General features: G+C 51.7%; 1 protein-coding gene across 2 annotated transcripts in view; it reads right to left on the reverse strand.

The window, feature by feature from the left end:
* Positions 1-15,046, reverse strand: part of TSPAN18 (tetraspanin 18) — a 203,022-nt gene that overhangs the window by 22,056 nt on the left and 165,920 nt on the right. Inside the window, exons 4-5 of one of the 2 annotated variants that reach the window (XM_023215788.3) lie at positions 11,735-11,811; positions 2,806-2,878 (exon numbers count right to left, since the gene is read on the reverse strand). In XM_023215788.3, the coding sequence (XP_023071556.1) occupies positions 2,806-2,878; positions 11,735-11,754 (93 nt within the window). In that variant the 5' untranslated portion in view covers positions 11,755-11,811. The remainder of the gene's footprint in view (positions 1-2,805; positions 2,879-11,734; positions 11,812-15,046) is intronic. The other variant, XM_023215789.2, reaches the window with a different exon arrangement.

Here is a 15,046-nt window from a genome sequence, read left to right on the forward strand (position 1 = left end):
GGATTAGGAGGTCATCTAGTCCAACCCTCTGATTCCACACAGAGGGGGCCAACAACTTGCTAAAGGTCACACAGCAAGTTCATGGCAGAGTCAGCGATGCCTTCTGGTCGCAGACCCCCTGACTCCAGCCTCAACACCCTAAACAAAGGTCCATGAACATGCTCTGAGTGAGCCCTATGCTGTGTTTGCACCACCCATGCTAGGGGCTGGGAAAACACCAACCAAGTCACGGTCATTGTGCCCCACAGGACTCTCAGTGAGGTTTCAACCTGAGAGTGGGCTCCCCTCTCTCAAATCCATGGCTCAAAAGCCTTCTTATTTATATCTCCATCAACCTGGGCTCTCCGTGCCTTATTTATCTTTGGAAAGAGGTAGCATAGTCTAGAGAGAGAGCTGTGCCACTTATTAGCTGTGTGACCTTAGGCAAGTGTCATAACCTATCTGAGCCTTTTAGCTTCCTTGTGGTCAAAAGAAGACTCAAACACCCACAACCTAAGGCAGCACTAAGGAAGAAAGGATAGAAGGCCTTTAGCAGATTTCAATAAATATCTGTTCCATTTTTCTTTTCTTTACTTTTTTTGTTTTGAGACAGAGTCTTGCTCTGCTACCTAGGCTGGAGTGCAGTGGCGGGATCACAGCTCACTGCAGCCTTGACCTCCTGGGCCCGAGTCGTCCTCCCACCTCAGCCTCCCAAGTCACTGGGACTACAGGCACGTGCCACCACACCTGGTTAATTTTTGTATTTTTCTGTAAAGATTGAGTTTTGCCATGTTGCCCAGGCTGGTCTCGAACTCCTGGGCTCAAGTGATCCTCCTGCCTCAGCCTCCCGAACTGTTGGGATTACGGGAATGAGCCACTGTGCCCAGCCTATTCCATTTTTCTTGGGCACAGATACATTTTAGAAGCAGACCTGTTGTGGGAAGAACCAAAGTTTGGTACCAGGGGATTTGCAGGCTGTAAAGTATTTGAAATCCCTTTGTGTGGTGGGAGGACCGGAGGCCCAAGAGGCCTGTGTGAGGGTTGACAGCTGGGCGACAGGAAAAGTGCTGGGCTTTGGCTTGGCTGAGCAGGACTGCAAGCTGAAGAGAGCTGATGGCTTTGGGCAAGGGGCGTTTGTAGGTACTCTTAGGGCAGTAGTCCAGTGGAGACGCCTGAAGGACTCAGCAGGGGAAAGAGAAGGAAAGACCTAACAGGCACGGCCAGCGACGGGGTTTCCATTTTTGCCATCTGCTGTGCAGTGTCTCTCTTTTTTTTTTTTTTTGTCTGAGACAGAGTCTCACTCTGTCACCCAGGCTGTAGTGCAGTGGTGTGATCTCGGCTCACCGCAAACTCCGCCTCCCGTGTACAAACAATTCTTCTGCCTCAGCCTCCCAAGTAGCTGGGATGACAGGTACCCGCCACCACGCATGGCTAATTTTTGTATTTTTAGTAGAGATGGGGTTTCACCATGTTGGCCAGGCTGGTCTCGAACTCCTGACCTCAGGTGATCCACTCGCCTCTGCCTCCCAAAGTGCTGGGATTACAGGCATGAGCCACTGTGCCCAGCCTGTCTCTCTCGTTGGTCTCCCCCACAACCTCCAGGAAAATCTGTGTCTCCTTATTGCTGCTGGAGATTTGGGGATTCAGCAACTATATGCTAAACACTTCAAGGAGGGCCCAGCTCCATTTCAGGTGGGAACACTGGGGCTGGAGGAAGGATGACCTGGCTCAGGGTCACCCGGCTTGGAAGGTGGTGACCTTGGCTCTAGAATTCAAATCTGCAAGGCTTGAGGCTTTTTAGGACAATAACGTAGGGAAGAGAAACTAAGGGAGTTGCTGAAATGTGTATTTTTTTAAAAGACACAAAGATATAGAGATAGAGATAGAGAGGGAAAGATAGACACTGAGAGAGACAGATGGTCAGTCCTGGCCAGAAAGAGGACCCCTCTTTCAAGAGCCTGCCCTGAAGGACATGAGTGGAGGTTTATTCACCCAGGTCTTGGCTGTACTAAGATCAAAGGCGGAGAGGGCTGGACCAGGAAAGCCTGTGGGGGTCCAAGAAGCCAGGGCCACAGCTGTACTCCTGGGAGGGGCCATGAGTCTGAGCAGAGCCTTCAGTGGGCCACCAGCAGGTGGGTGGGTCACCTGAATGTCCGGGCCTCTGTCCCTTCATATACAGAATCCATAGGTTGGAATGGAAATGGAGCTAAGCTATTGAGGACTGACCACATCCAGGGTACTTTGTAAACTAATCTTGCTTAATTTTCAAAAAGCCTGTTGAGGAAGGTCATTAAGAGATGAAGATACTGACGTTCAGAGAGGTGAAATGTGTCTCAGATCACAAGCTGCTAAGATGCAGCAGTGGAATTTGAATGCAGGTCTTCCAGTCCCAGAGAGGTTTCTGATTATATCTGATGGCTACATGGACTCAGCCCCTCCAGCTCTGAAGTCCGTCAACTGCTCGGGGAGATAAGGTTGGGTGGGGCTCCCTCTTGTTGCCTTCTGATCACTCCCATCCCCTCCTTTCCCACTCCCCACGAGGGGTCAGATCCCAAGACAGTGACCGGACCGAGGTCCCCTCCACCTTTTTCAGGGGCTGACCCACCCCAGGGCCTGTGTAAAATGTTTCTCGTAAGAAGGTGGGCTCTTCAGAGTGGGATGGGCACTGCTGGGGTCCCCCTTCCATGAAAGCCTGGCTGGCAGGTACCCCTGCCTCTAGCACCGGCACCTGTGCTCACCTCAGGGACTCAGCCCCGTATGACTATATCAAAGCAGCAGCCAGTTCTGCCCACCCAGCAGAGGCCTGGGAAGACCCAGGATACTTACAAATATGAAGAAATTGAAAACAAACATCAGGTACTTCATGCAGCTCAAACAATCGCCTTCCATGGTGCTCCACCTAAAAACACAAGGCCACCTCAGTCCTCCCGATGGGGGACCCCACCCAGGAAGAACCCCAGCCCCTCCCCAGTCAGCCCCACCCGTGCAAAGGCTGGAAGAAGATGGAGGCCGATCATAGAGATGAGAATGCTGGAGCCACCCTGCCTGGGTTTCAGCCCTGGCTCCAGCTTTCATTTGCTGTGTGACCTTGGACAAATTACTCCACCTCTCTGGATCTTGCTCTCTCCAACTTTAAAGTGGAGATTAAGAACAGAACCTTCCTCCTAGCAGTGTTGTGAAGATGAACTGAAATCCCACAGTAACACGCTTAGCACATCGTCGGACATGTGGTAAGTGCCCAGCAGTCCCGCTTCACACTGTTGCTCTACTGCAGGTGTGAGCTGGCCATTTCATAGATGAGAAAACCAAGGCCCAGAGCCTGGAGGGACTTGCCAAGGTCCCATAGCCAGGACCGGAAGCCAAACCTGACAAACTTCCCACCATCCCACATACCCTCCAGCCACAGAACAGACCAGGGCGGTTGCTTGGTGCCAGTGAGACAGGGTGTTGCAGGGAAAGGAGAGCAGCCTACCTGGGGGTCTAAAAGCTACTTCTGGGGCCAAAGCCTTCCTGAGCCTTGGCTACGTCTACTCTGAGACCTCCAGCATCCCACCTCCCCCAGGGGAAGGGAGCCTTTCCTGTCTTCACCTAGAAGTATACCCGTGGCAGCAAAGTCACTGAACACAGTTCCATTCAGCCAACATTGATTGAGCATCTGCTGCTTGCCAGGCACAGCCGGGGCTGCACTGAGATGCAAACGTCCCCCATCCCCCAGGGGAAGCTGACAGCATCTGCTCCCATGAGTCAGACTTCAAGGTGCACAAGACATGTTTACATTCCATATTCGTTATTTTCACATTTTCTTCATAACGGCTCTGAGGACAGACTCAGGGCAGGGATTAGAGATCCATGCGACAGGTGGGGAAACCGACACTCAGAATGAAAACGACATGTCCAATGTCCCACAGCTAGTAAGGGGCAGGGCCAGAACTCAAGTCAGTCCTGGGCTGCTGGCACTGCAGGTGCTTCCAGCAGGGGGTTTATACCTCCATGACAGGACTCGGTGCAAAGGGTTCTGGGAGTATGTGTCGGGGTGTGGATGGATGTCGGGGAGATGGTGTCTGATTACTTTCTACAGCTCCCACTTCCTCCCACAGGACATGGCTGGACTCTATCTTCTTCCTCCACAAAATAAGGTTGCTAAGTCTGACTCAAAGGGTTTCTGGGAGGTTTATTATTATTAATAATAGTAAAATGTGTATCAAAACATCACACTGGACTCCATAAACATATACAATTATTATTTGTCAATTTAAAATGAATTCGGGAAAACAGTAATAATTGCAGCCACCATTTGGGGGTCCAACACTGTGCCTAGGGCTTTGCACATATTATCTCAGTTAATCCTTGCAACCACCAAGGAGGTATGTACTCTGATGATCACACATCCTTCGATCAGCCCAGCCCTCAGAAGGGTTAAGGGATTTGTCCAAGGCCACACAGCTTGTAGGAAGCAGTGACAAGACCCATGGCACATAATGGGCCTCAGCAACTCTGTCCCCCCCCCATCCCAAACTACAATCCAACACTCTCCTCAGCAGCCAGACCAGCACCCTCAAATCATAAGGAACAGATGGAGCAGAGCGGTGCCTGCCTCTCATCTTACCCGCCTGGCCACTCCACCCCTCTCCTAATCGGTGATGACAGCACTACCCCAGGCTGTGTTTTGGTCTGAGCTACAGGTGTTTTTTTGTTTGCTTGTTTGTTTTTAAGTGCATTTGAATCCATGGAGAGAGGAGCACAGACAGAGCCAGCTGGTGGGGGAGTGGACATGGGAAAGGTTCCTGGTCTCAGGGGTGGTGCCTCGCATCCCTCCTCTCATTGTTTCTGCCAAGGTGCCAGGTGTCTGTCCACAAGCTGAGCTTGGCCAGGCAGACATGGCTAAGGCGCCTGGAGCCCATGAGGAAGGTCTGACAGGCATATGGGCTTTGGATTTGGCACTGGCCCTGGGGCCGGAGGGCTCTCCTCCCTAAAGGGGCACCTCCTTGTTGCTCTACTGGTTCTTAGTGCAATTTGGAAAAATGCTGAGCAGGGGAGGCACAAGTGGAGCCACTCAGCATCAAAGCCAGGAAGGGAAGACACTCAGAGCCCACCTGGACATCCTCCTTATTTTACTAGGAGGGGGAAACTGAGGCACCAAGTTACCTGCTGAGAAACGCAAGGGAAAATCATGCGGTGAACCTGACCCAGGGACTCCAGGCTCCAAGCCTTTGTCCTTCTAAAAGCGCCCCAAGGGTTTCTCTTAAATTGTGTTGGGGGAAGGGGAAATCAGGGTTTTCCTGAGGTCATCCACCCAAGTCTCCACCCCTACAAATAATACTATTTATTGAGCATTTACTATGTGCCGGCTCCGTCCACATACTTTACATTTACTAACTCACAACAACCCATGAGATTAGTATTCTTATTCCTATTTTCTGGAGGTGGAAACTGAGACAGATAGAGGCGAGGTGACTTGTCTGAGGTCATAGCTAGTGAGTGGTGAAGCCAAGATTGGAACCCAGGCAGTCCAGCTTGGAAGGACAAAGGATGGTGTGTGTGTGATGGTGGGGTGGGGGATTTGTCTTTACTTCAGTGAGAGTGGCCTGAATTCATGACATGCCATCTGCCTTCAGAGGTAAAATCGGATGACACCATCCTCTCTATCACAGGGGTCCCTGAAACATCTCCAGCCTCAGCCCTGCTCCTGGCTTTCTCTCTCATCCAGACATGGCTGCAGCCTCTGGGCTGGGACTGGCCTCCCTACCTCCCCTTCAATCCAGTGCTTCCCTGCTGCCCGAAGGATAGTTCCACAAAGTACATGTCACCACAGCCTTCTCTTGCTGGAACCCAACCTCTGTAGGAGACCAAGCTGCCTCCTGCAGACCACAGGACCTCCAAGACTCCCCATGGCCACCTCTTGTTATTTCTGCCCTGACTTTCCTATCACCACCATCAAAGGAGAGTCCCCCAGAGGTATCTCCCTGAGGCTTACTTGGTGCCTCTGCTCATGCTGACCCCTTCTGTTTGGATTGCCTTTCCACCTACGCCAGTCCCACTTAATTCCTATTCATCCTTTAAGACTCGTCACAGGTATCACCTCCTCCAGGAAGCCTTCCCTGATTCCCCTCTCCTGTCCCCATCGAGCCAAGTTCAGTGCCTGCCTTCCCCTAATATAATATCCCATGGCCTCTGCTGACATCCACCACTGTCCCCACCAAAATATATACCATAACATCATCAGCCAGTGTTCCTGGTGAATCCCAGAGGAGCAGAATCGTTGCTGTGCCCTCCTAGGACACAGTAGGGTTGCACATGGCTTGGACTGAGTAAAACCCCTCCACATAGGGAGTGTTAATTCAGCGGGGTGTGCAGGAAGCCTGGTGCTGGGTTAAAGCATGCTTCTAGTCATTTGTATACCCCTTACCTCCAACAGCTAGAAAGTGGAGCAACAAGGATTCAAACCCACAGCCGTGCTCTCCTGTCCTCCCTCTCCTCTCTCTGTTGTACCCTCTCCTGGGTGAGGACAGCCCAGGATGGGGCCCTCCTAATGCCCTGCTTGCTCACTCTTCTCTCCAGATCTTCCTGAGGCCTGAAAGCCTAGAGCTGCCTGGGATGGCAGGCACCAGGACAACCTATCCCTTCCCTTTCTCCAGGCCCTGCCCTCCCAGAGGGCAGTGGGCAGGGCTGAGATTCAGTGGGGACCCACAGGGATCGCCGTCCTGCTGTCTGGCCAGCATGTCTTCTGGTTGGTTCATGCCAGTGCATAGTGGTTGTTAAGCATCTCAACCACCCTCCCTGACTGTGGGGCCTTTGGCTCTTCCCTCGTCACCAAGCCCAGGCTCTCTTCCTGCAGAACAGTCCCCCAGGATACCATTTCCAGGCCAGCTTGCCAACCACGTCCCTGATTTCTAGAAGGAACATCTAACCTGCATCTAACCAGCATGGTCCTAAGCATGGGCTCTGAAGTCAGACACACCTGGGTTCGAATCCCAGCCCACCACCTTTTCTACCTCTGCGTCTTTGGGCAAGTGACTTAGCCTCTTGGAACCTCAGTTTCTTCACCTATAAAAATGTCCAATGTAAAGGGCTCCCCGCTGTACCTGCACAGAGCAGGTGGACAGCTCTTACCATGTCCACACCTAACTCTGCCTTCATAGGTTACTCACAGGCCTGCTGTTCCCTGTTAGATCAGAAACCCAGGACAATGCCTCGCACCCCAGAGCCTTTCTATTCTGACCCATTTCTCTTTTCAGCTCTTAGCTGATTTCAGCTCCATGCATCTTCAGACACCTGTGCCCTTTGGAAAGGGAAAAGAGGATAGGAAAGAACATCTATTGAACACTGACTCATGGCTAGTCACGTGCCAGCTCCACAGAACTGACTGCCTTTAATCTCTCCACAAGCCCCTAAAGCAGGATGTACTATGCCCATTTTACAGATGAGGACACTAAGGCTCAGAGAGGTCAAGTAACCTGCCCAGTATCACACAGCTTGTATGCATGGACTGGGCTACAAAACCACCACTCACCCAACTCCAGATCCTGTGCCTCTACCTGATCCAGGAGCAGATGTTCAAGCAGAGAACTGGACACAAGGAGCACTGGCCTAGGAGTCTGGAGCCCAGGCTCCTGCTCTGTAAGCCACTGCTGTGTGACCTTGGGCAAATCACTTTCTCTCTCTGGCCTCAGGGTCTTCATGTGTCAAATGGCAGAGCAGGAATCTGACGGTCTGACCATTTCCTCTATCAGGCCCTAACTTGGATGAACGGGCCTTTGGAGGCAGAGCAGCCACAACAGCGAGAGGCTGAGTACTCCTGTGCGGGAGGCCAGGCTCTGCCGTCCCTCCCTCTGCCCACCCAGGCAGAGCTTCTCTCCAGGGTAGGATCCAGCTTCAGCTGGCTCTGGTTCTTTAGCAATTAAGGGGTGTAATAAATACAGCAGCTCATAAACGGTCTACCTGTATTTACTGTGTACCACAGTCATTGCAGAGTACATCTCATGGCCCGGGCTTGTGGAGTGCTGGGCTCCTAGACAAATGCAATCAAAGGAGACGTGTCTCCTGGGAAGAGCCTCCCATGACCTCAAAGGTGAGTCAGGTAGGAAAATAGACAATGTGAGCCCAGGGGCCGGTGGAGAATATGGATGCCTGGGTTCCAGTTTCAGAGCAGGGTGGATGAGTAAAAAGAGTACTTTGGTGCCCAACAGGGGATTGTGTCCCAGCTCTGCCAGGCTTAGCTGGTGGGGCAAGTTACTGAACTGCACAAAACTGAATTCCTTCTCTGTAAAGTCAGGATAAAAATAATGCCTTCCCCGGCCAGGCGCGGTGGCTCACGCCTATAATCCCAGCACTTTGGGAGGCCAAGGCAGGCAGATCACCTGAGGTCAGGAGTTCGAGACCAGCTTGGCCAACATGGTGAAACCCTGTCTCTACTAAAAATAAAAATTAGCTGGGGGTGATGGCAGGCACCTGTAATCCCAGCAACTTGGGAGGCTGAGGCAGGAGAATTGCTTGAAACCCAGGAGGAAGAGGTGGCAGTGAGCCAAGATAGTGCCATTGCACTCCAGCCTGGGTAACAAGAGCGAAACTCCATCTCAAAAAAAAAAAAAAAAAGCCTTCCTCATGATGCATGGAAAATACTGAGCACAGGGCTTGGCGCATGGTAGCTAATAATAGTAACCACTGGCATACACTGAGTTCTTACTATGTGCCAGGGAGCACACACAATTTCACTGAATCCTTGTAAAACTCTGGGAAACAGGAAATGTCATTCTATTTTTCAGAGGAGGGAACTGAGGCTCGGAGAGGTGGAATCACTTGTTTTTTTTTTTTTTTTTGAGACGGAGTCTCGCTCTGTCGCCCAGGCTGGAATGCAGTGGCCGGATCTCAGCTCACTGCAAGCTCCGCCTCCTGGGTTTATGCCATTCTCCTGCCTCAGCCTCCCGAGTAGCTGGGACTACAGGCGCCAGCCACCTCGCCCGGCTAGCTTTTTGTATTTTTTAGTAGAGACGGGGTTTCACCGTGTTAGCCAGGATGGTCTCGAACTCCTGACCTCATGATCCGCCCGTCTCGGCCTCCCAAAGTGCTGGGATTATAGGCTTGAGCCACTGCGCCCGGCCGGAATCACTTGTCTAAGGTCACACAGCACAGAAGTTCCTCAGCCAGAAATTGAACCCACGTCTATCTTAATCTGGGGCCACAACTCCTAATCATCATTCTCAATGAATGCTAATTCCCTTGCCCCATTCATCCATCCTCCTCCAAAGTGCAGACCTGTCTTCACACCACCTATGCCATTTTATCTCCCATTATTCTCCAGCAGGGACAGGTTCCCGGGCCATCACTCACTGCCAGGCTGAAGCCTAGAGACCAGGGCTCACCTGCTCCATCCTCTATAGAGACCTTCTGAATGTGGGGACACATCTCCATAGCCAATTGGTCAGACTATAACGACATACACATGGGACCACCAATCTCTGCCTGGCTCTTAGCTCCACCCATCCATGGATGACTTCTAGAAGTCAACTTCACTGCACAGTTTCCTAATTTACTTCTAAAGGGAGGGGAACCAATGGAGAATCTCTGGAGGGTGGGGTGAAAAGAAAATTGAGACTATGAGGTCCAAGAGCTTTGTTACTGCTCAAAAAAGAGGCACTTAGGAAGGAGACGGCGGGCCTGTCTGCTGTGGGACATGATGTCCTCTCTGGGGCCAGTGGTGGGAGGCCCATCAAAGTCTCCCTATTTCCCTGAGTTGAAGGGGCCCTGGAGGGAGAGTAGCAGTGTGGGTGGGGCCTGTAGGGTCAGGTGGGACCTGGCCTATCACTTTCTTGCCTCATGACTCTGGATGAACTACATAACCTCTCCAGGTCTTTGCTCTCATGCCTGCAAAATGGGGACGGGAATGCTGACTTCCTCTAGAAATTGTGCTAACTGAGCATGAAATGGTATCATAGAGGTACAGTCCTTCATGCAGCGCTTGACACATGGTGGCTCCTTCCCGGCTCTGGGCTCTGTTCCTCCCTCCTGCCCTGCCACAAGGTAGCTCCTCCCAGCTGCTGTCCTAGATACAGGCACATCAGTTTCAGGCGCAGGAGAGGGGAGGACTCTGGGGTGGAGGATTTTGAGGCAGGGAGAGTGATTGTGTTCAGTGGTGCTCAAACTGGGTTCCCTGAGACTAGCAACATCCTAAAGTTATTTTCAATATTTCAAATAACATCTCAGACATCAACCTCTCACCATGGGCTGGCTCAAGGGGCAAGTGTGTTGGGTTTTGGAGCAATTAAACCACCCCCAGGTGACGACCTTGTTTCTTGGGTTGTTCAGAATCTCTAGATACCAGGTCTATATGACTTTGCAGAACAAAAATGAACATTCTATTTAGTGCATAAAAGTCTTTAAATCCTGGGGCTCAGAGGGATGAAATGCAAGAGTCAGCATCACAGGCAAGCTTGACTTAGTAGGAATTCCACTCCCCACATGCACCCGGAAAGCACTGGAGAGCAGTTTCATGCTGTGATCCCCTGTCCTTTCACATGGTGTCTGCCTCAGGATCTGCTCTGTGGATCCTTTGGTCTGAAGGCTCATGTGCCTGTCACAGCAACCCTCATCTGGCCATGGGAAGGTCCTATGCTTACAGATGGGTGTCTAATACAACATGACCCTCAGATGCAGCCAACTGTTTCGTGTATAACAAAACGAGGTGTTTAAGGATGCTATGGTTTGATTGTGTGTCCCCTCTGAAAGTCATGTTGAAACTTAACACTCAATGTAATATGATGAAGAGGTGGGGCCTTTAAGAGGTGATCAGATCACAAGGGCTCTGCCCTCATGACTGGATCAATCCACTCATGGATTAATGGGTTACCACGGGCGTGGGTTGGTTATCCCGAGAGCGGGTCTGTTATAAAAGCCACTTTGGCATGCTCAGCCCCCTCGCCATGTGATGCCCTGCACCACCTTGGAACTCTGCAGAGTCCCCCGGCAGCAAGATGAACTTCATCAGGTGCAGGTGCTTGACCTTGGACTTCCCAGCCTCCAGAACTGTAAGAAATAAATGCCTTGTCTTTATAAATTATCCAGTCTCCGGTATTCAGTTATAGCAATAGAAAACACACTAAGACAAAGGGTTTCAAGGGAACTTCAGGTAAACTTCTGACACTACTGTTTGTGTAAGTGCTGCCTTAGATCCAGTTCTTGTGTAACTTACATCACCAGCATATCAATAAAAGAAGTTCTTAATCGTCAAAGATTGGGAAGCACGATCTAGCCCAATACCCTCATTTTGGAAATGAGAAAACTGAGGCTGAGAGAGGGAAAAGGAGCTTGGCCAAGTTCCAAAACCAATTAATTAGTCATGGATATGAGCTTGGAAGCCCAGCCCCGTGCCCTGTGGATACACCACATACTCTATGTGCTCCTTATTTATTTTGGGAGCATGCATCTGCCTTTATTAGAATGCATGTTTCATAAAGGCAAGGACTTGTTTTGTTCACTGGCTTATTTCTAGTGTCTGGAGCAGTGCCTGGCACATAGTGGGTTCTCAGTTATATATCTGGATGAATAAATGAATGAATGTATAGTGGAAAAAGAGCAAAAAGAGACAGTGGAGTCAGCAAATCAGAGAAATACACAAAGCCAAGTCAGAAAGAGAGGGAAAGATGGAAGGAGACAGAGAGACAGACAGGCAGATTGGAAAGGATCAGACTGGAGATGGAACAGTGTCAGGTGATGGGGCAGAGGTATGCTGAGAAAGGAGAGGCAATTGCCAATGTGTCACCTGGGCAGTTCTTCGGGCATCAGCAGGACAGAATCTCCCGTCAGCAAGGCTTGTGTATATTTCTTTTATCGGCCCAGCTTGTCCAATAAGAGAAAATATTCAATTACTACAGGAAGTCAATAAGGAGGAGCCCCATGAAAGAAGCTGCTTATGAAAACCCGCCCTCCAGATACACACACTTGGGGCAAGTGTCCTGCTAATCTGGGCCCATTAGAGCTCATGAAAAGCTCTCAGCACCTGGGGCCACTCCAGCGGGGGAGCGGCCTTCTGCCCAGATGGCAGCTCCTGGGTGCCTCTGCAGGTGCTGCCTTGGAAGGCACATCTTTAAGAGACTTGCAGATTCTAGCATGGGCTTCACGTATGCTGACACGGCTGCATGAGGCTGATGGCCTGGGAGGAGATGATGGGTGTGAGTAACCTGCATCCCTGGCTGCCACCCAGGCATCCACAACAATACCACAGCAGAGAGAGTGCCAGCAGGGCCCTGTTCATCAACTTCCTCCCCCAAAACCCAGACTCCCAGGAGAGAGAGATTTGATGCTGGAAAGTGTTTCTTGGCTTTGCATAAGGATTTGCGAGAAGGTTCCTTCAGAGGGCCAGCTCCCAGCAGTGGAAATGAGGGTTCGATTTCAGAAGTCAAACAGGCCCAAATGGAGACTCCTGTTCTATCACTCCTGCGGGGAATTCCACAGCCAGCTCCTGCTCAAACCTTGGGTTAGAGGACGGTCCCAGGTTCCCAGGAGGACCTGGGACCTGGGGAAGCCTGGGCTGTGGGGGTATTCCCAGGGAAGGAAAGGGGAGATATCCACACCTATTTAAAATTCCTCCCATTCAAGTACAAGCCTGTCTGGGGTCAGTGAAGGGGTGATGGGTGAAAGATTCCTCCCCATTTACCCATCCCTCCCTTCCTCCCTCAACGCACCCACTCACCCACCTACCATCCACTCAGTAGACATACACTGAGTTGCTACTATGTGCCAGGGGCTGTGCCAGGGAGTGTAAGGTGCAAATAAGCATGGACACGTAGGTGAGTGGTGGTGGTGGTGGTGGTGGTGGCTTGGAGGAGACAAGGAGGCAGATAACAGCAGTGCTGGGGAGCCCACAGCGGGGAGGACTGACTCCAGCGACATAACTCTGGACACAGGGGAGAGGAATTGTGGGGAAGGGGATGGCGAAGGTTAGTCTTGGGGGAATGCAGAGGTAGAGATGGGAAGATGGAAAGGCAGGAGAAGGGGCCTCCCTCCTGAGACATGGCCACAGCCCCGGGAGCTGGCACCCCTATTTGGCCTAAACATACATATGTGACAGGCCCTTCAACTGCCTGTCCCATCTGTGTGCACCAGCTTCAGGCACTCCGTGCATTTGGGGTACAGTGTTGACCATGCGTGAGCTCATGAAATGCTCAGAACAACCCTATGAAGTAGGTGTCACCTCATCATCCCCACAGTACAATAGGGAAACTGAGTCCAGTGGGAAAAGAGAGATAATTGACTTGTCCAACATCACGCTGTTGGTAAGTGATAGGGCTGGAATCCAAACTCAGGGGTCAGAGTCAAAAGTGGCTTTTATAGAAAGTGCTTTCTCTTCCTATGTGATCGCAACGAATCCTCACAACAGCCCGCGAGGCAGGCTACCGCAGCTTCCCCGGGGTCAGTGAAGGGGTGGTGGGTGAAAGACTCCTCCCCATTTACCCATCCCTCCCTTCCTCCCTCAATCCACCCACTCACCCATCTACCATCCACTGAGTAGACGTACACTGGCACGTACTATGTGCTAGGGGCAGTGCCAGGGAGCGCAAGGTGCAAACAAGCATGGGCACACAGGTGAGTGGTTTTTACAGAAGGAAACTGAGACTTGGAGATATCAGTGACAAGGCCAAGCATCCTCGGGAGATTTCAAGCTGTTTCCAGCTTTGTAGCTCAGGGCCTGTACCCCATGCCCATCCCCAGGGCTCAGGAAAGCAAGGACAGGGTGATGGTTTCCTCCCGCTGCTCTTCTTCTCCTGCTCCATCCCAGTCCTGGTGCCCTATATCACCATTCCTTACCTCATCTCCCTCTGGACATCGAGGCTGGGATGAGCAGCACGGGTGACAGAGGCCAACCCAGAGACGAGGAGGAGGTGCTGAACTCCGGGGGTATGGCTGGCAGTTGCCTGCCTCCTCCCCACCAGGGAGCTCCAGCCCCTTTGAATGCTGTCCCCTGGCCGGGAATGGGCTCGCCCCTTGTGGTGTCCCAAATTCCCTGAACTAACCTCATTTCCCTTTTTTTCTTTGTCCTCCGTGAGCCCCTGTCCCACTGACTGGCTCATTTGTCCTGGAAGCGGACAGCCCAGTGACACCATGCTCACCCCATCACTGATGCTTCTGCAGAGGCTGGGTTGGTTTCTGCCTTGGCCAGCTCCCTGGAGACCCTGGGAAAGTCACCCCCCTCTCCAAGGTGCTAGGTTCTCCTCGGAAAACTGGGATGATGAATTTGGAAGCCAAAGGTGGTTGTAAGAATTCACAGTACCATGGGAGCTATTCTGATGAACAGCATCAGATATTGGAAATAAGTGGATGCCCAGCCCACATTCACCGGTTATGAATGGAGCAGGATGTGGGGGAGAGCCACGGACACATGGCTTGGGTAGCATGGATACAAACATCTTTCCCCTAAACAGACCCAAATTCAAATGAATTGCCACAATTTTGTGATAACTGAGCCCAATAACTACTAGGTTTGAGGGTTTACCATGTACCAGACTCGCTATACCTTTCTCCTACCTGTCCTCTTATTTAATCCTTACCTAGAAGGTAGGTACTGTTATTAACCCATTTTACAGATGAGGAAACTGAATCTTGGGCAGGGTAATTAACTCACCTGACCTTATTTACCTGGTTAGCAAAACATGGCTATGATTTAGCCCCAAGTCAGCTAGACCCCAAACCAGAGCTCCTGATACGACATCTATCTGTGGGGTGTGGCACCAGAGAGAGGAAGCGCCATGCCCTAGTCTCCAAAGTCTCCAGCCCAGTGCTGCTCTTCCCTGAACCAGGCAGCCAGGCACAGAGGCCCAGGAAGTTGGCTAGACTCCTTCCCTGAGCCAGCTGGAGGCCCTGGGGGATGGCCCAGACTAGCCATCCCTTGACAGATGGGAGCCCCGAGGCCCAGAAAGGCGCAGAGATGGGACCGAGGTCACGCAGTGCCTTGGGGCTTTCCTCGGCGGACCCCTGCCCGGGCCAGACAGCTGTATTAATCTCGCCCCTCCTGTCACCCAGATGGCGGCTCAGCCCCATCTGCACGGAGCAGGGGCTCAGGAGGGGCTCTCTGATT

The sequence above is a fragment of the Piliocolobus tephrosceles genome, chromosome 13, assembly GCF_002776525.5.
Source record: "Piliocolobus tephrosceles isolate RC106 chromosome 13, ASM277652v3, whole genome shotgun sequence".
Classification (NCBI taxonomy): domain Eukaryota; kingdom Metazoa; phylum Chordata; class Mammalia; order Primates; family Cercopithecidae; genus Piliocolobus; species Piliocolobus tephrosceles.